This window comes from Chaetodon trifascialis, chromosome 21 (assembly GCF_039877785.1).
Source record: "Chaetodon trifascialis isolate fChaTrf1 chromosome 21, fChaTrf1.hap1, whole genome shotgun sequence".
NCBI classification, from domain to species: domain Eukaryota; kingdom Metazoa; phylum Chordata; class Actinopteri; order Chaetodontiformes; family Chaetodontidae; genus Chaetodon; species Chaetodon trifascialis.
In genome coordinates, this window is record NC_092076.1 from 17,152,121 (window position 1) to 17,173,443 (window position 21,323).

General features: G+C 41.9%; 1 protein-coding gene across 4 annotated transcripts; it reads right to left on the bottom strand.

Moving 5' to 3' along the window:
* Positions 1-809: 809 nt before the first annotated feature.
* On the bottom strand, positions 810-19,119 carry frmpd2 (FERM and PDZ domain containing 2). Of its 4 annotated transcripts, none has more exons than XR_011603469.1 (29): positions 18,880-19,119; positions 16,544-16,665; positions 16,189-16,352; positions 15,555-15,620; positions 15,283-15,462; positions 15,063-15,138; positions 13,970-14,057; positions 13,495-13,651; positions 13,303-13,374; positions 12,360-12,534; positions 11,697-11,832; positions 11,455-11,593; positions 10,735-10,887; positions 10,407-10,592; positions 10,147-10,300; positions 9,801-9,999; positions 9,434-9,534; positions 8,943-9,023; positions 8,510-8,617; positions 7,911-8,027; positions 5,974-6,155; positions 5,745-5,843; positions 5,462-5,555; positions 4,745-4,830; positions 3,485-3,680; positions 2,380-2,594; positions 1,899-1,965; positions 1,610-1,805; positions 810-1,140 (listed from the first exon to the last, which is right to left on the bottom strand). XR_011603469.1 is itself a non-coding variant. In XM_070990587.1 (28 exons), the coding sequence occupies exons 2-28, from the start codon at positions 16,662-16,664 to the stop codon at positions 1,121-1,123; spliced, it is 3,432 nt and encodes a 1,143-aa protein (XP_070846688.1). In that variant the 5' UTR covers position 16,665; positions 18,880-19,119; the 3' UTR covers positions 810-1,120. The 4 variants fall into 4 exon arrangements, 1 of the variants encoding a protein (XP_070846688.1); XR_011603470.1 differs by having other exon boundaries at positions 16,544-16,668; XM_070990587.1 differs by lacking the exon at positions 1,610-1,805.
* Between the last annotated feature and the right edge of the window lie 2,204 nt (positions 19,120-21,323).

Consider the following 21,323-nt stretch of genomic DNA (forward strand, 5'->3'; position numbering starts at 1 on the left):
AGTTCATATATAATATAATACACTTGCTGTGATCATGTAATGTATTGGCATGAATCAACAAGAAACAATCAGCCACAACATCTTATTGATTTCCATATGTTCATGAACCAAAGATCAAATCAGTAAAATCAATAGCTTCTGTGTTTGGTTCATGTGAAACCTGCAGAGTACTGTCTCAAGATGGTGCATAAGATATATGGTTTAGCACAGCAACAGTTTCCATGAGCAAAAGTTAATATTTTCAAAACAAAATAATGTAAATTCTTCATTCAGGGGTCAGAATTGCAAGAAAAATACACAGTATTTAGACCAGCCCATCTCCTCCTCAACCTGCACCATGATGTGGGGTTTGGCGTCCGTGAGATAACTTCAGGTTACACTGGGTGTTCAGGATTCTTGTTATGGTAATTTATGCTACACACCTGACTCGCTGTTGAGTATGTAATGTTCAAAATAAGAGATCAACAGGTAAGAGCACATAAAAGTGACCAATCACGTGTCTTAGAAAAAGGCATTACCATTAAATTAGTAGAAGATCCTGTGGAGTCTCTTTGGAGGGAAAATGATCAGAAACCAGATAAGTGCTTCCACTTTCCCCATTGTTTTTTTTTTTTATATGAGAGATGCAGCTTTTGTTTACTGGTGTCATCCTACAGCAGAGACTGACTGAAGCACAAAACCTTATACTTGTAAGCTACTTATAGGATATGAAAGTACGCCCACATCCCACTTTGACTTATTATTATTATCATTATTATTTGCTTGTAAAATGTGCCTCTGAGCTGCCAATCAACTTGTCCGCCCTCACCTTGAAACTGAACCCAAATCTGTTCCTACCTGCCTGCACCCTTTTTTCTGCCCCACTTCTGTTTACCTGTGGATTCTCGGCTACTTCTGTTCAGACTTGCTGCCTTTGCTTGTGAGTATGTGTCATAATTTTACCTGATAAATCATTGGACTCTTCCAGTTTGCCCCTGCTGTCTGCATTTGGGTCCTTTTCATTGCTGCCTCGTACACACCCACCTGCTACCTCATTATCCAGGTACTCACATTTTTATGTAATTATTGCTTCCACAAATCCATCCACGCTCTGCCTTCAACCCTCAGCCCTCGCATTCTGTCACTCTTTCCTCATTATGCCTGAAAAACAGACAAAACAAAGCTTTACTGTTAGTTAGAAGCTACATAATTGGCTTGAAATTTTATGGTAAAACTCCAGACAAAGAAAAGAGCAAGCACTGATTCAGATCCAAAGGACATGGGACACAATCTGATTCCCACCAAAGACAGTGTTTCTCACACTTGCTTAGTGTCACATTCATGTTGATAACTGATATTTACTTGTCATGTTTGGCCAAATACCATGTCATGCTTCGACCCTGACATTGTGTCATGTCACAACATGTGTGAAATCATGTGAAATGACATTGTTTCATGAGATCTTCATGTTATATTAATGTCTGCCTGCAGTGTTGACTTGATTGAAAACATCAGTGTATCCCTCTGGACTTAGACAACACTCAAAGAAAGCCCCTATTGGCTGGCCATCAAGGAAGTCACAACACGCTGTGTCAGATCACATCACATCATGTCACGCTGCGTCTCTGACCTCTCTGCAGTGTTGAGTCCATTGATGAGATCTGCTTAAAGCACTGATCGGAGCACCGCTATCATCGATTCTGTCTCCATCACCACGTCCTGGCTGATCGGGAAGCAGAGTGTTGTTTCTGAGCATCCTTTGATGCTGCTGCTGTATAACACTTTGACTCATGTGCCGATAAACTGATCAATGGAGGGAAGGATCCCTGCAGAGAACAGACAAGCAGGTGGGGAAATTAGGTGGCTGCAAGTGTTTACATGTGGATATTAGAACGTGTGTGTGTATGGGGGGGGTGTACCTGGTGCAGGCCGACAGAGAGTCAGTCGAACCTCCGGCGGTGAAGTCTTGAACAGCTTGAGCACCTTCTACAGAAAGAAAAGAGAGCTTTTAACAGGGTTGTATACACATAATGATTCTGCAGAAAGTATTCACACCCTTTACATGAGTAACAGTACTAATACCACATTGTGAAAATACTCCAGTAAAGCTTAAAGTCCTGCATTCAAAACCTTAAGTAAAAGTACGTAGAAATCATCAGCCAAATGTCATCAAATTATCAAAGTTAACACAGTAAAATGCTCCTCTCTGTGTTTTACTTTTATATTTGATGTGTGTGGATTAATATTACTGCTGCATTAATGTGTATGTTACAATTTGTCACAAGTATTCAAATTTAAAATCACTAAATTTGGCTATAGGGCAATAAGGACATCAATATGTGATTAGTAATGAGATCAATAAACACAAATGGAGAAACGTCATTTGAAATCTGCACATACTGGATAGGACAGCTCCTTGAGTGACTGGCCATTGATGGCTAACAGGATGTCTCCCTCCTGGATCCTGCCGCTCTGCTGGGCCGGCTGGCCTGGGAAAAGCTGCTTTATCCGGACAAGGCTGCCAAAGTCCCGAGTGGGTGGATCCAGCTCACACATTAGGAAGCTGAAGCCCAGACCGTTGGCGCTCTTAGTAAGAGTCACTTCTTGGGTGTTGTCTGAGGGTTTGAAGGTGGGAGGGCCGATGCAGCAATGGGATAATGAGGAGGTGAGACATGGAGTAGATGTGTGGTGTTCAGGTGATTTGAAGGAATTGGTAAGGTGAGGTGGATGGAAGAAGAGAAGGGAAAGGAAGAGAAAAGATAAAGCTGATTATCTTTTTTTGTTTAAGAAAATTAAATGATTTTTGGTTTACTCAGTTTTCTGCTGTTGAGACTTAAACTGAGAAATGAATTAAATGAATTCAGTTGTTCACAAAATGAGCAGCAGTACAGGTCTGTACAGACACGGCTGGGAGGGATATTGTGAAGGTTGATAGGTCACTGGACATTGCCTATTTTGGGCTCACGTGCCTTGTGTTAATGGTTGCCTGGATGATAACCTCTAAAAGGGACACAATTGACTCTGTATTGTGCTAAAACATGTGATCCGCCTGCCTGTGTGACAGGAAAGAGGAGAGATGAGGGGCGACAGATATAGAAGGACAGGTCGAAGGATAAGGGAGGCCAGAGGGATAAGAAGAGGAGGGTCAGGGTCAGCAAGGAAGATCAGGATGAAGAGAAGGAAGTGTGTGAAAGTTCACCTTGAAGCAGCCAGACAAGCCTGGTGGGCTAATAAAGCACACGACAGCTTAGAGTCGACACGTTCTCTCACGCAGGCTCTTCCTCGGCAGTGTAAGGTGTTGAGATACAACGTTCTGTCTCTCTGAGGGAACTGCAAATTCATCTATTGGCAATTTCACTCTTTTGGGGGAGTTTGCATGAGCACAAATGCTCTCTGCAAATATTTCATAGTAGTTTCGAGAAAGAGATCCGAGGCCTTCTTAATTTGTTGGGACACTGTATGTATTTCGTGTTAGAAGTTCATTGGTCTAAACCTAAGCTCCTACCGTCAGTGACAAAGCTGTAGTCCCTGGACCGCTCAGCGTTCATGTTTGGAGAAGTACTGACGGATGAGCAGCTGTTGATCCTCTGCTGTCGGACAGCTGGACCGATGCTCTGATTGGATACACTGCTGCTGATGTCTGCACTTAGAGAAACCCTGGGCAGGTTCATCATATCCCTCTCCACAACCAAGGTTACCACCTAGAGGAAGGAAGGAGACGAAAAGACAAGAATATGATCAGGAGGAATACAAATAAGACATTAAGGTTTAAGGTGAGGAAGAGGACAAGAGAATTGGATAAAAGAGGAGACGAGGAGGGTGTGGTTCAGAAGAATGGAGCAACTAGAGGATGGATTGAAGGAAAACACAAGACGAGGCTACTAGCTGCTCTGTGAGGCTGTTGCAATGCATTACATTCAGTAATTGTTGAGACATTTCCCTTAAAAAAACCCACAATTATCAACCTAAAGTCAAGGAATCATCAGAGTCCTGAGGATTCGTCCTCTAGGTACCATGAATATCTGTGCACAGTTTGATGGCAATCCATCCAATAGTTGTTGAGATAATCCAGTCCGGGCAGACTGACATTACCATCCCTGTGGCGATGCCACTTGTCACATCCACTCCACACCTTACCTGCCACCTGCTCTTCCTAGTCACGCCCTCCTCCCCTCACCTGAGCTGCACACCTGTGTCTCCTTATTCTTTAAGTGAGTATATAAGCTCTGCTGTTTGACTGATTCTTTGTCAAATTGTTTCTCTGCAGTTACGCGAGACTTCCCAGCACTCACCTTTGAACTGATCTCCTGGTTTTGACCTCGCCTGTTCCTGACCTGCTCTGCTCTCCATTTTTCTACTTCCAGACTCTACCTGCCTGTTGCAGTCCTGCAGACTCCTGCAGACTCCTCTGGTCTGTCGGCGTACAGACCAATTCACCAACCACGGGTAAAAAAAGATAATCTGTTACACAGTGTGTGGTCCGCTTCAATTCAAGCCTTTCATTGGCTTCGGGTCAAGTGCCTGCACTGCTAGAGTAAATCTGTCTGGGTTTCAAGCTAACTCAGCACGGTACACTACTGCCCCGGTTTCCTGTTATAAGAGCGGTTCCTGTGTGTTGACCATGCTGCGTTTGGGTTCAATTTCTGCCCTTCATAGCCACTAGCATGGCTAAAACACAGCTCATCATTGTCAAGCAATCATAGGCAATGACTGGTCTCTAATACACTTCTGACATAATCATCATCAGTCACATGTTTTCCTTTACCTCCCCAGTTTTACTCAGACAGCTCACAGCCTGATGGTAGGTGAAGCCTTGGAAGCTAATCCCATCCACCTCCAACAGCCTGTCACCTGTAATTGAGACAATTTTGGACAGATTAGATAATATTTCACTCACTCATATTTTCCATCTCGGTTTGTTTCAGACCTTTATATGAGATCTTTGTGTTGGTTCCTGCCAGAAACAGAAACCAACACAACACACCATGTACACACCCAAATTGTGACACCCAAAGTGTTGAATTTCAGTGATGCAGTGATAAACATGTTGTTAATCCTCTTGAGGAGTTGTTATGTCCCCCAGCAAGATGCTCAAAATGTGAATGTAATGTGTAACATGTCATTATTGCAGCTGCTTGCCTGTTACCTGCTCGTGTTTTCCTTTCCTCTTCAAGAGTATAGAGGCTTCATTAGAAACTTTTACTGTGGATTTCCATCGGAACAACACATTTGCCCCCTTTTTAATTTTAGGTGGTGAATAGACTATAATCCTGCAGGCAAATAATCTTGCATTTATGCTCAAAGCTGTCTTACTATCAGACAGAGAGTGCTTAAGGAGAACAGCTGGAGCCTTCCATATAGGTGAAGTCTGCAGCAAATCTGCATACTGTAAGAAGGAGCTACCCATAATTCATCTTTGTAAGAAATCAATAAATGGTCACGCTGGGGAAACTTCAAATGAAATGATGTTTAGCTGTGGTACCTGCATGTAAACGTCCGTCTCTCTCTGCAGCCCCTCCTGGAACAAGGCTTCTTATATAGAGTCCTCCACTGGGAAGGTTGGTGTTGACCCCACCCTGAATGATTATAACAAAGACTTATTCAGACCATGGCTGGGATAAACTGAGGGGTAGACGGGGAAACACTGTGCAAAGAAACTGTTTTGTTTCAGTAATTGTAAGTACAGACATATACAATTGACCAAACCTTGAGATGACTTCTACCATTCACAACCACATCTTTTATAGAATATTCCATAAACTCACAGAGATGCTGATGCCTAGACTTCCTGATATCTTTCTGAGCTCCACAGTGATCTCCTCCTTCCTCACACAGTTTAAGGAGGGAAATAGAGAGCAGCTGTCCTGAAAGCAACACAGACAGAAATAAACTCACAACTGCATATACACTTACACTGATCCGCACGTCAGTACCTCAGTGGTCACTCATTAGTGATCATACCAATTAAACAGTTGCTTCAACAGGTACACTTACCTGTGGCACGAGGAGTCGTACCTCCTGGGGGACGTGAAGCCTGTTGGCGGTCTTTGGCGTCATCAAGACGGAAACACTCTCATCCAAGCTATCATCTCCTGATCGGCTGTCTGCCATCAGTGTGGTCTGGGACTCGTAATTCCTTAACATGGATGAGCGCACACTATTGGGACTGAGGAGGACTGTGGATTAAAACAATGTCAGAGTCAGTTATCTCAAAATACTGAAATAGAAAATATTTCTGGAACAGAATCATACTATTGTTCTCAGGTTCTTATGTTTGAAGGGTTTAAAGGAATAGTTCAAGATTTTTTGGAAATACATATACACTCTTTTGCCAAGAGTTCAATGAGAAGATGGAAACCACAGTCGTCTCTGTACAGTAAAGTGAAAGGCTACGGGCTGGGTAAAGTCCATCGGAAGACATTCATAGTGTTGCACTCAGCTGCACGTTCACAAAGTGACAGAAATAATTGAACTCTAGCTGTCCAAAGTCACAGTGTCAAGTGGGTGTCTAAGCCGAACCCTATTGGATCGTCATTTTCGGAAAGTTACAAAAATGATTGGATGTGCAACCCATTAATCTATAGTCTACTGGTGTGGTGGTTTGGGAAATTCTGGTATTTTCTTGTGCAATGTGGAGAGGTGTGGGGCTTTGCTTCCTGTGCTTCCTTTGTTGGCAGAGGATGGGTGTGGTTCTCCAGGTGGCTGAGAGCTGGCTCCTACTCAGCTGGGACTCATCACAATCAAGCTCAGCATAAAGACTGTGGACTGCAGAGGACTTGTTACCAGATTGTTTCCACTGCCTAGTGGTAGAGTTGACCGCTTTGCTAGTGCTAGTCTTTGTTTCTCTCGTGTCGATCACTGGTACTTGATCTCTTGTGTCTTTTTCTTTGTGCTCAGTGAGTTCTCCAGCTCCAGCATCTCTGCCACCACACTGCCCTGCCTCTAGCCTCACGTCCACAACCATCACCATCTAGTTTCACCTGTGCCTCCATCGCGACGTGCCCTCCATGCAAGTCCTCACACCACCTGAGCTGTGTGCCCTCCAGCTTATCCATGAACTGCTCTCCACCTCGCCTTGTGCTTCACCTGCTATTCCCAGGACTTCCCAGCTACTAGTTTTACTCTTGCTCCCTGTCTGCATGTCTGTTATTGAGTCCTAATCCTGTCAAAATGTAACACTGCCCCCTTAAGAAGCTAGAGCCAGTTAGCTTAGCTTAGCTTAGCACAAAGATGGAAAACAGAAGGAAACAGCCAGTTGTTTCACCTACTAACTAACAGCTGCTGGCTGTAACCTTGTATTTAATGAAGAGACACAAGAGGGGCATCAATCTTCTCATATAACTTCCTGCAAGAATGTGAATAAGTGTATTTTATCTAAATACCCATTAAGCTACATTATACTGCCTGAGTGATACTCAAAATCATTGTGATATATGCTGTTATTGTATTTAAAATGTAAAGGAATGACAGATAGAGAGAACATGTTTCTGACACTGTATTGTGTTCAACAGCAGAATTTGACATTATGATAAAAGGTAAAGGATGGATTTTGTTTTTGCCACTGAGAGCAAGAAGAGTCATCAGAAACTGACATTTTGCTCCAAGACAAACAAGTGGGATGATAAAAACATTTTTGACATATTTCATATGACAAAAGACAGCTAAACAGTACGCCCAGTGACACATGCTAAAACTACAAAGAAAAGAAACAAATTTTTACAACACGTTAGTAATTCAGGGCAGGTGCATCAGTCGAATAGGCTAATTACTAAATCACCAACATCACACACAAACAGAGGAGGGCAAGGGTCACAGCCAAAGTATCCCTCACACACACACACACACACACACACACACACACACACACACACACACACACACACACACACACACACACACACACACACACATACACACACACACACACACACCTTTTGGTTGTGAGATAATGAGCTGCACCTCCTCAGGGCTGCTCTGCATGACCTCTGCTGCCTCACTGAAGGTGACGCCCTCTAGGCTGATGTGGTTCAGAGAGATCAGACGACCACCTGCAGGCAAAGGTCACAGTGAAATGTTGCTGGTGTCGAGTAACAATGTGTTGGAAGACCTCACCGCCACCTCTGAACCCCCATGTGACCCCACAAGCCTGATTGAACCCCACAGACGCCTCCCATACACTCTTTGTTCTCCTCTGCTCTTTCCTACCACATATTCTCTGCATCCATTCTCGTAAAACAGAGGAAGACACTGGAGGAATTCAAAAGAAAAATAAATATTGCCTAATTAAATTAATATATATGTGGAGTCTGCACCAAAATGAGTTGTCCACCATCTGACAAAGGGACACCTTCACTTGCAAAAATAATTGACAGTACAGAGCAGCATTAGCTGTATTTTTCGGGAAAAAAACAAAAACATAACTGATCAGGACAAAGTTTGATTTTTAAATGGGAAAGCAAAGGCAAATTCAGCAACACTTTGTACACAGTGTTGCTAAAGGTGAAGTAAAAATGTCCACATGATTCTCCACCTGGTCGGATGCGTCCATCCTTATCAGCAGGTCCATTAGGCACAACGGAGGCAACAAAGATGCCCAAGTCATAATGCCCCACTGTGTCCTCTCCCACTATCACTATACCTGTATGAACACAGAGCACATGTGCCAAGAAAAGACTTAATAAAATCCCTCTGTCGCCCTGTAAGAGTGCTAATACGATCTAAACATTTATCAGTTCTGTTCATGTAGTTTGGAAAGTTTCCAGGAAAATGGCATATACATGTCATTCAAACACATATAGCAGCATGAATGTGCACTATGTACAGATGGCATTAGTAACAGCAGTTGTTACAAGGCTATTCATAAAAAAAAAAAAACATCCAATAAAATTCAAACCTTAATCTTCTTGCTGCCAAAAAATACATGAAAGCAATCCGTTGATGTGTATTAAAGGTGATGATCTTACCCAGGCCAAGCTTTGGGTCTTTCTTTAAAGAAACACATAAAACTTCTCTCTCTGAAGATGACCCTAGTTTTGTTGGGGTTTCTGTAAGAGGCAAGAAAGAATGACACATAAACCTTAAGGTATTCAAAAGTAAGCTTGTTTGGTGCAGCCACCAATCGAGAAGAAGATGCATCTGTCCACATTTAATGCAATTAAATGCTCATTGTTTTATAGCAGTGACATTTTCGAGTGCATAATCCTGCTGCTATTGTCAACACTGAATTATTCATGAAACAAAATCTATAAAGAAATAACAAAAAAGTTGACCAGTGGGCGTCTTTTCACTGAATTGAAAAGAGGTCAGCTCGTGGTAAAAGCACCCAGTAGCGCTAACGTCATCTTTGTTAAGCTACTTTATGATGGAGCTACTTGCTGAGTGGTGGACTTGTGACACAACATCCATCCCGTGTGACCCGTCAGGTAGAAATAACGAGCGGTATTCTTGGTCGTACCTCTGGCTGCCGGGGAGCCAGAAGGAGCTTCAGATCCGCTCCTCTGAGAGCAGGATGGGGAACGCATACCAGTGCTGCTGCGCTGGCTGCTGGAGCAGGTACTGCACAAGAAACACAGAAAACCATTGTGATGACAGTTGTACTGTCATTGCACAATCCTGTACTGTGAGAACAGGAAGTGCTTTTTCTGCAGTAGTGGTTTGTTTGGAATAAGCAGTAGAAGAAATAGCTGAAGTGAGCATGAGCTCACCTTGACGGATGGACAAATTTTTCACCTTTTGATATTGTGTGGAGAGATACAGATTTTGTGTTGAAGGTTGAAAGTGCAAATATGTGTACGTATATGTGAGAACCTGTAGCTGATTACCTGTGCTCATTGAGGCTCTGGCGCTGCTGTTTAATGCGGGCCTCGATCCTGGCTGCGACATCATCGCACAGCTTGGTCAGGGTCTCATCTTGAGGCGTGGTCAAACCGCTGTCATCTTGTGGTGTTTCTGAACAGGAGAAGGACTTGAGCCGGCTGCTCTGAGCACGACAGACTGCTGCATACTGTACAATGTTATCCTCTGGTGAGGAAATAGCAAGAGAAGTCGCCAAACAGCAGAGTCACTAATGTCTTCTGAGAGCCACAGAAAATCACAACAATACTTGATGAGTTCTATAACCCGAAAGCTAGAGTTGGTAATGGTAATGGTCATGGTGCTGTAACTGACCTGAGACCAGGCTGTGGGTGAGCTGGCGAGAGCTCATCTCATTGCTGAACTTGTGTTGGGCTGAACAGAGGTTACACAGATATTTGGCTATGTTGGACCTCTCTGTGATGAAGGTGTATTTCTTCTTCCGGCTCTCTACTATAAATTTGCACCTCTGCAGGAGCATGGAGAAAATGTTTTTAGATCCCAACACACACAGCAAAAAAGAATGAATTTCACCTAGAAAAGGAAGTAAATGAGAAAACCATCACTCTGCTCACACTAGAGGAGATCATTGCTGTGTCTCTCCAGTAGAAACTCTGACTGGTGGATCGACAGCCATCTTTAACCTCATAGACGATGACTCCTTTGGCACAAACCCCGAGGACGATCTCTCCTTCGAGAGGCTTCTTCTCACGCATCACACGGTGGAACAATATCCCATATTCAGGCAGCTGCTGACACACCTAAAGGCACAAAGAGAGAGCAGCAGCTGTGCTTCAGGTGATACTAATGGTCGTCATTGTTATCCAACGTAGTTTCAAGATTTTTACAGTCAAGTCCAGTTGAATTTTACTAAAATTTGGCAAAATTTGACTGTTTTGCTACCTTGAGGAACTCAAGCTCTGATTCGTCAGTGAGCATCTGAGCGTTGTTGGTGTGAAGTCGTAGCAGCTCTCCCTGAATGTAAGGCAAGGCACGTTTCTCCATCACGCTCTTGGAGACGTACTGGTCAGGGCGGTAGTAGTTTCTACCGTACACCTAAACATGACAGATCACAGGAGAGGAGCGCCATTTATGGACTAGAAACTGACTGTTTCCACTGTTTCATACGTAACATACCCAAGGAAGCAATCATGTCAGCTTGCAGGTGGGGCTACGGTGAAATGAGGTGTATCAGAGGAGAAGCCAGGTGTAGCTATGTATTAGAGGGATACAGCCAGTATGAGCCAGTATGTGGGTAAGTTTATTTTTCTTGTGTTTTCTTCGTTGACCGTGTCCAAACAAATCTGCAGTGCGCTACATGATGCTAGCCAACTTTAGCCTGCCAAGTTATGTGATGATTCATGTCAAACGCTGACAGAACATTTTATATGGCTTGAGGGTATTGATGTAGAAAGTTATGGCAAATGTTTCTCAGAACATTTTGTCCAAAGCTGCTGCTGAGGTTTGTGCGTTTGATGAATTGCAGGTGAGCAGTAGAGGGTTGGGTGGGGATAGATGTGCATAGTACATGAAGGCAAAGGCATAGAGTTACATCTGTTCATCTAATTCTGAGTTTTTAGGGGTTTCATCATTGCCTGGAGAGGCAAATTCATGGTGCACAACCTCAGGCATGCAGTCTCCACACTCTGTCTGCAGGGCCAGAGCTCCCAGGTACAGAGCCGTCTCCTCATGGCAGGACAGCCTGTCCTCCAAAAGGTCTCTCCTGAGCTGGAGGTAAAACTGGTGGCGGGTCTGTTTGTGCCTGTTAGAGAAGAAAAACATTACACATTTAAAGGATTCGACCCGACCTCACGAGACACATTTTGTGTTTTTTTTTTTTTTGCACAAGAAAGAGAGATACTTACAAAAGAAGAGAAATGTCATTGACAAAGAATTTGACCCTAAGGAAAAGGACAAAGGTGGTGGTAGGCACTTTCTTCCAGCTGTCTGGAGCAACTTTGGAAATCTTGGTGTCATTGTCCACAAAGAAAAACTCATTATCTGACCAGAGAAGAGAGAAAAACTGTGAGTTCACACAAATACATACGACTTCTAATCAACCCACACCACGCAAAACTCCTGACGATGGGTGCGGTCGCTGACCTTGTTCCATGGTCCCATTTGACTGTATTCTGTTTTTTTGTTGTTGGTAGTTTTGCTTGGCATTTTACCAAAACAAATTGAACTAAAGACACTCATGACCTTTTTTATGTGAAATATTTTTGAGTGTTTTGCACAGAACAAAAAAAAAAAAAATAACACAGTTTTTTAGGAGAGTGAATGTCACATTTTCAGGCTTTTGGTGTGTGCATGTTCTCCTACCAGGATGTAAATAACCAACAAATAACATCGTCTGAATAAATAAACTGATTTACTCATCCCACCTATTCACAGTTTTAACCTCATCTGCATTTTCTCTGGTTACGACTCACTCACTCACTCACTCACTCACTCACTCACTCACTCACTCACTCACTCACTCACTCACTCACTCACTCACTCACTCATTCTTTTTTAAACCTAATTACCGTCAATATAAGCAAGGCCAAAGTAGAAATGTTCGATCAGGTTGGAGTGAGCCACAATCATGTCAAAGACGTCTCGTCCTCTGGATTTCACCTCACACTTGACCAGGATGCTCTGACCGTTTGGCATCACCACGCTCAGCTCTCTCTGAGTGGTTGGAGATTTGCCTTTCTTTGACTGCAGGAGGGATAAGAAGAAGTTTGAGGACAGAATAAAACAAACTGATGGGAGCAACCTTATCAACTGTTAGTGGCAGGTAGTGCAAAGTAAGTGGTACATTTACTGAAGTACTGTACTTAAGTACAATGTCGAGGTACTTTACTTGAGTATTTCCATTTTCTGAAACAATACTTTTACTCCACTAAAATTCAAGAAGCAAATATTGTACTTTTAACTCCACCACATTTATTACATGGCTTTATTTTCCAGTATGCAGATTGAGATTAATGATATAATATGTAATATAATCAACAAATACATTCTGAACTATTTTCATAAGTAAAGATTAGATAAGATTTTGATCCCTTCAGGGAAAATTCAGAAGCTACCCAGCAGTACATAAAGGCATGCAACCATTAATTCGGCTATAATTATGATACAATCATGTACTAAACATTTTTCTGAAAATAGCCATTTTGCAAAAGCAGTACTCTTACCTTTGGTGTTCTAAGTATATTTGGATGGTAATGCTCATAATATTTTATGAATTAATAGGCACAGACTTAAGATGCAAGTCAATGATGCAGAATCTTAGCATATGCACTTTTACGTGTTCCGCCTGTATTAATACATCAGTATGAACTTTGGACACACCTGCCACTTTGCTCAGTGGCTATTCTCTTGTTCAGGATGAGAAATTACCCATGCATTTGCAGAATGATGCTTTATTCTATATGCAGAAAGCACAGTGTAAACAGGATTGCATTTCTTCTTTCCAGAACTCACCACGATGGATCCAGCCAGCTCCAAGACGACCAACGGCTCATCTAATATCCTAATAAACTCAGGACCCATGTCCTACAATGGGGGACAAGGCAAAAGAAAATATATTGTCAGCTCATCCCTCATGATGTTTGATGAAACGTGATATTATGTTATCATTACATTATATTATGTAACATGATATAATTATCTGACCTTCACTTTCTTGTCATTCAGGCTCATTGTTGACTCAAACTGTGCGAGGGATCTAGAGTTGGCGTTTCGATTGCCATCCATGTACGGGCTGCAGGGGCTGCGGTTCAGCTGCTGCCAGCTGCAGTAACTCTCCCTGTGCCGACCTCCTGGGGGAATCCTGGGAAAATGAGTTTTCCATTCTCAGTCTGATGGGAGGCGAGATCTGTCACTCATGACAATATGGCTCAAACAAACATCGCTCATTTCATGCCAGATGTCTCCTCTGGGCTTTTGTCTTCCTAGCACTGTCTTTTTACTCGTCTCTTTTTCATCATTGTTTTTATCATTGAAGAAACTAATCAAACTTTGCTTGAATTTGGTGAATTTGAAGAAAAGAACAAATGTTTTTACTGTAAATGGGCAAACAATGATGTATTATGTGTTAAAAAACTCTGTTACAAACTGTGTAAAATGTGTTGGGACACAGATGTCATACCCTGTGGCATCGCATGCATAAGATGCTCCAGAGAATGTTCTAGAAATCTTCTTCCTCAGCACCCATGTTGAATTACTAAAAGAGGCTCCTGAAAAACAACTTGGCATGTTATTCTCATGTACCAATATTGCAACTTACACATTTGGTAATGTAACATGTCTAAAAGCAATATGTTTGACTTTTTGGAAAATATACTTATTCTCTTTCTTGTTGGGAGTTAGAGGTGATGATTGCTGCCACTCTCATGTCTGTACAGTCAATCTGAAGCTACATCTAGCAGTCAGTTGGTTTAGCTTAGCATAAAGGCCAGAAGCAGGGGGAAATTACTGGACTGGCTCCGTCCAAATGTGACGAAATTAACATGGTTCTGATAAACACATTTTATCCTTTTTTATAAATTAGTAAAAAAAAAAAAAAAAAATTAAGAATTCATTCTTGAGCTTTATAGGTGCTGGTAGGTGGATTTTGTCAGCCATGGACAGAGCCAAGCTAGCTTTTTCACTGCTTCCAGCCAATTGTTCAGCCACTACTGTTCAGCCACAGTCAGCAGCAGTGTTGTTTTTGCATTTCTGTTCGTGTGCTGATTAACTAAACAATATGTAAGGTGTTAATTAGTGAGTTTTAGAGGTGTGGACATAGTTACCTAGGCTATGGACATAGCCAGCCTAGCTGCCCCTGCGTCTAGTCTTAACTCTGCCAACAAGTAACAAAATCCATCTACCAGGACCAGTAAATCTCATCAAATTAAACATTTTGTACGATTATTATTGATAAAACATGTTTTTTTAATAAGCAGTGTTAAATTATTCTAGGATAGAGCTAGACTAGTTGTTTAATTAACGCTCTTGTGTAGCTTCTTGTCTTTATGCTAAGCTAAGCTAACTAGCTGGCGGTAGCCTCATATTTGCTGTACAGACTCCTCTCATCTAATGTTTAGCAAGAGAGTGAACAAGAGTATTTCCTAAAATGACAAAGTATTTCTTTAAGGTTTAATTTTTTTTTCTCTTCTTCACACATGAATGCTGTAGCAGACAGAATATGTAATTTAATTTCAGGTGGACTTTAAATCTGACAAAAGGGATCAGTTTCTTACTGTGTAATCTGTCTCTGACCATTTGACTGCGGTCTGTTAGCTGGGATCCATTTTCAGCCATGGACACGTGATCAACCTGCAAAGACATCACTGTCCAGCTCAAGGAAACAAGCAGAGAGTTGGTGCTATAAGTAACCTCAAAAACAAAAGAAACTAAAGCCACTCAAAACTAGACATGACCTCACATAACCAGCGGAAACCAAGGCCAACAAACACTCACTGAGTTTCTGAAGACATCTTCTACCAGCTGCCTGATGAGCCGTTCAGCAGGAGGCAGCATCGAGGCCTTGTGGTGAAGCTCACAGGCCTCTAGCACAGTCAGCAGGTCCGTCCGCCGAACCATCATGTCCTCACACATGCTCAGCAGCAAACCCTCCAGCTCTGCACTCAGATGGACCGGCTAGGAGGAAACAGGCGACGGCAAAGTGGACGACATGCAAACACGAAGACTATGCAAGAATGCGCTTGAGCGAGAGGCAGAAGAGTGGTTACCTGGTTTTGAGGTAGATGATAATCAATGCACCAGTAAAGAGTCATCCCCAGTGAATACACAACCATCTGAAGACAGAGGAAAGGATACATTCATTTCTGCTCATATTAACACGCTTTTTCTGAAGGCCTGTTATTTGTTTTCCTGTACTGTATGTGTGACACTCATGCTGTTCACGGACTAATCATGTGTCTTTAGTGATTAATTAAAAATCAGACAGACAGATAGTTTAAAAAGTCAAAATAAAAAACATTGCATAATTAAAAAAGGCAAGTTCATGAACCTGCTGTTTCATGATGGTCTGGTTCTCAACCGTATGAACTTGTGTCTTAAAAAAAGCATTTTCTCCATTTAAACCCTTGTATTGTCAGTGGTTTAAAATGTTATGTATCAACCTGTAAGTGTTTCCCCAGTTAGATAATTTGATTTGAAGATTTTTTTAGAAGTCTGAAGCAATAAAACTACCCAGTATTTCAAAACAAAAAAAGCAGCGATGCATATAGAAAAGACTGAAAAGTAACCACAGTTTCATGTTTTTGAATGTTTCCTATCTCATTAATCATCCCCTCAGATTTATCGACCCCCAGGTTTAGAATGACATGTTTACATCATGATATTTTGTAGTAGATGTCCGACCTTCTCGGCTGCAGTCCTGGTGGAGGCGATGTGGCCCTGCTGGACCTCGGGAGCTGTGAAGGAGGCCACGTCTTCATACCGGGCACAGCTCTTGAAGGCCAGACTCCCATTGGCTGACAGTAGCACGGAGCCCGGGCTCAGCATGCTGCACATGTTACCTGAACCTGAACAGAGAGCAGAACAGAAACCGGTGGCATGCACCCACTCACAGAGTTTGATAACTTTCTCTTGTGCTTTCTGGGAGAGCACATAGTTTCAAAATGAGTCTGATCTGGATGCTCTCGGATGCTGCGTGTGAAGAGAGCCCAGACAACAGGTGTATTTATTGAGGAACTGAGAACTGATGAGCGATTACCTTTTTTGGAAATGTCCAGTAAGGCCTCCGTGGTGGCAAGCAGCAGACACCAGACCTCATCCTCATCCAGCGGTGAACCCCGGGCCTCCAACACTTCTGCCAGGGTCACAAATGTTCCCATCCTGCTTGAGAGAAGCACACATTCAAAGATCAATGAAGTATACTGGTGAATTATGTATGGGGAAAAGGTCATGTTCTCCTGCAACGTACATTTGTTTCAGCATCAGAAGTCCAATAAACAGGAGACAGCCAGCGTCTCCAGAAAAGAGGGTGCTATTCGGAAGATTAATATAATCTAATGCTCTGTCTCTCCTGTTAGATATCTTTTAGAATAAAATAATACAAATTTAAATAATAGTTTAGGTGACTGACACAAAAATCTTATACTAAAATATAATACATTTCAGGAGGAGTTCTGGAAAGTGGGAGGTTTTCATGAAGTGATTCTTGACAAACAGGCTGAATGTCCTCACGGACTAGGATCCCACCGAAGAGTACGTCAGACACAGTCAACGTCTAGAGGTCAGAGGTCGGCGTTTGAGACAGACAAGCTCAGGATTTAGTGGAAATAGATCTAATTGAAGACAAATCGAACGCTTCTGTTCGGTGCTTTCTTACGTTTCCTCTCAGAATAAAATGACCACATTTAGTTTCAGAATGGTTCAGCTACTTCACTGAATCTAAGATCAGGAAGCTTTTTTGAAGTTTGTTAAATTGGATCTTATTTGTTCAGATTCCTTTTACTGCCTCAGCTTGTATCATTTCAGTCTGGTCAGTTGAGCCTGGTGTTGAGCACCTATGTGCTCATGTCGAAGGATTTTTGAAATGGAAAATTACCTTGAGAAGCTTCTGGTAATTGTGGCAAATATCTGGATATGACATCACAATACTAGTTCGGGTGAAACTGAAGGTCATGTGGTTTGCCGACAATAAAGCAGCACTTGTTCCTCCTGATTATATGCATTTTTGTCTTACTGTCATGAGGAACAAGACAAGGTCGTGCTGTTCCTCCAGTTGCTCTTCAGGCATTTGGGCGGGGGGTCAAGAACACTGACATGAGATAATGATTGCTGTGAATAACCAGATTAACAGAACACTCTGAGGTATTAACATAGTTCTCAGTATCCTGAGTTTTTCATTATTTGTCTGGCAATCAGATTAACGTCCAGATGTTGGTGTGGTGGCTTACAGGAAGCATCTTATTATAATCATCTTATTCCTTCTCGTAGAGGACAAGAGGATGAAGACAGAAGAATGGTGTTGGTGGTTTTTGTTTTCCGTCCTGATAACTTTACTTCTTTAACTGACTGTTTGACTTTAATTGAATCCACTATTTCAAATGCTGCTGGTAGTTTTACTTTAGACACCGTGAGGACGCTCATGCATACATGCATGTCACTCTGTGACCTTTTTGACACTCAAAGAGAATTAAAACAGTGACAGAAAGCAGACATGCTTACTGTGTCATGCCAGGTGACGAGATAGATCGCCAAGTAACTCAGCTCTGTTAATCAGGTTATGTGCACTGATTCACTTCAACCAAGAAAACCCGAGCTCTATATGATGTTCACAAAGACCAGTTTCAGACATTTTGACTTCATAGTAAGAAAAGCACAGGAGTTACTAATAACATTAATGATGGCCTTGATCTATTCCACTGAGCCATGACAGTGTGACACCGAGACACCGTGCACAATACCAGGATCCCGAAACCAAAGCAGCTAAATGGAATTCAGCGACCTCTCATTTTATTAGTTACACCTGTGCCTTTCCTAATATGACATGTATTTAATGAAAAAGGCCTATTTTAATGTGTTATTTTTATCACATATAATCAAATCAGTGGGCATGGAAATGCAAGGAATTGTACCAAAGTATAACAGCTAATTTGGAAACTAAGTAGGTGAATAAAAGCTAGTTAAACAGCCTTTAACATACGAAGATATGAAAAGTGATTGGAAGAACTGTGTGCTTTAATAACATGACAGTTTTTTCTTACCCACGAGATTAAAAAAAAAGCCATTCTATTGCAACCTTTTAAGTGTTATTGGGCAGGTGCAAGTGTTTGTTCCTTTGTGGTTTTTGTTACCTGTTGCTTCTGTCTTACTCTGTGTGAGTCTTAGTAAGTAGTTTGACACAGGAGCGCTTTAAGTCTCATTCACTTTCATTCAGTTTTCTACATTGTTGACCCCACACAGAAATTATCTTGTTATAGCAGCAGTGTACATAAAGAACACCGTACCTCACCATCCAGCCAGCGCTGTGTCTGCAAAAACACACACTTCTAAGCCAACAGGAAACATGCTAACTTGATTATGACACATTGTGTACCCTACCTTATTTCATCCGGTACCTGAAGAGATTCTTATTAACTTCCTTCAGACCTCCACCACTCTGAACCTAATCCTTCTTCCTCTTATGCATCCCCCGCTGCCATTGCACCCATCTCTCCCTCGTCCGCGTGCTGCACACTCTCATTTCCTTACATCAGATCGATTGTCTCCACAGAGAGGACACATCAGCTCCATAACGTAATTTGCTCTGCACTCACAACTACTGACGTGCTGTTTTTGCGTTTTCCTTCATTTTCAACTATTTTTAGATGAGGGACCATAAGAACATAATTGGATTTGCAGGGCAAGCTAACAGCAGATGGGGCAGCAAAGGGCCAATCCATTGTAGGCGGCACTGTGTTAATCTGATGTTTCCACTGGAAGTGACACATTAATTGTCCTGCTTTCTATTACTTCATTATATTATGGGACATGCTACAGTCCTGCTGCATATATCCTTCCACTTGGCTGGGTGCTTAAAAAAGCATGCAAAATGTTATTTAATGAGAATTGAGAAACATGTAGAAATACTCTGAAGTCCTCCATTAAAAAAGGCCTATGTAGATTTAAAAGTACCATATTAATATCAAATGCACTGTAATTAAGTATTTGTGGTAAAAATACTATTCTGAAGAACGTGCTAGATGTTATGTGACGTGACATTGTTTATCTTGCATAGATTAGTATAACTAGGTCAACTAGGAAACGTTACAAACATACAAAGTAATAAGTACAACTGTCACACAGATTGAGAGACAAGAAGTAAAAAGTGACATCAATTATGCCAATGCCAATCATTTGCAATTTAATAGTGTCTTCTGGTGCATATGATCACTATGCAGGATATGCTTACCCACCACTTCATCCTACTCAACGTCATGAAGACAGGCCTAGTGCTTCAGTCAGGATTTATGTCTCTGTCCTTTACTGCCAAAGGAATAATTAACACACTGACCTGTGGAAGACATTTCAAGGTGATGCCTGTGTGTGGCCTCCTGCCACCAGCATGAGCTTTCTTAAGGGACAACTATGACACCTGTGATCATACAGTAGTTAAACACACCAACTCTAGTAGGATATGCTTCTCTGGGTGCTGAAGCAGAAACTCACCATCAGGCCCACACTGCTTAAATGATTTATCAAAGTTTGAAGTAAAAGTCCAACTTTCTTTTAACAATGCATTGTATTTGTTGTAGCCTACTTGAATGACTGAGCCTAATTTCTCTCCACCGCTGTGAAAAAGAAATAGCCTGACATTGACTGTAAATGCTTACAATTACAATATTTGGATTTGGAATATGGATTTAAAAGTTGTCCAGATGCTCGATGAAAGGGATAATCATGAATAAAAGCCACCACAGAGATAGTTATTTGTGCTTAATGTTCTGTCATGAATAAATGGTTAATTTCTATGACTGAGTAATGGTTTATGATTTAATGTTGTGTTCTACTTAATCAGTCAACTTTATTTTCAATGCTGCTATATGTACAGGACATTAACAGAATTGAAATATCGTTTCCCTCAAATCCCTGGTACGAACAATAAACATGAAATATAAAATGTAATAGAAAACATAAAATAAAAAAATATAAAAGGGGTGGGGTGGTGGTGGTGGGGGGAGTTGTTCAGCATCCTGATGGCCTGGTGAATGAAGCTGTCTCTTAGTCTGCTGGTTCTGGCTCGTAGGCTCCTCATTCTCCTCCTGGAGGGCAGGAGGCTGAAGAGGCAGTAGGTGGGAAAGGTGGAGTCACTCACAATGCTGAGTGCTTTGCGGGCCAGGCGTGTGCTGTAAATGTCCTGGAGGGAGGGGAGGGGGCACCAATGATCCTCTCAGCTGCTCTTACTGTGTGCTGCAGGGTCTTCCGGCAGGATACAGGTTATACAGCTTTAGTTTTGGTGAAACCAGCTCTTCTGGTGATGATGATTTTATGGACGATTTGACAGATACAGAAGTGTTTCTAATATTTTGTCCACTTCATTTATATCAATGAGTGTCGAGTGAATATTAGAAACACCAGTCAGTATAAGGCAATACAATCCATAACATTTAACCAATGCCTCTCTGCAACAGTTTTAACAAAACCTGCATCTTAAAACCTTGTTATTGTGCTTTTAGGCTATATTAGCCAGCCTTAACTTATTCAAATAAATGTTTAAGAATTTGAAAGCCTAATTGTATTCGGCAGTTACCACAGACTACTAACAGGAAGTAGTAAAAATAAACCTACACATGCTCTCTTAAATTACCTCGGTTGCTATATCGGTTACATAAAGTTTTTATACATGTATTTATGTGTATTTTTTGAATGTATTGTATGCATTTTTAAGGATCTGTGAAAATACGCCTCTAAATATGTGTAAAGTATCACTATACTCCGGTGGTATGCAGTGTCATTTGGAAACGTTGCGAAACCGTCGCTTCCGCTTCCCCGGTGCGGCTGCCGGG

Bases quoted from the DNA above. Each gene is read 5' to 3' on its own strand.
- frmpd2 (XM_070990587.1), bottom strand. From the start codon at position 16,664: ATGGGAACATTTGTGACCCTGGCAGAAGTGTTGGAGGCCCGGGGTTCA. The intron at 10,888-11,454 runs GTTGTGCACCAT...TGTCATGTTTAG, and splicing joins GTGGAGACTGCATGCCTGAG to GTGTACGGTAGAAACTACTA. The intron at 10,000-10,146 runs GTCAGTTACAGC...TTTCCTCACCAG, and splicing joins CACCCACAGCCTGGTCTCAG to AGGATAACATTGTACAGTAT.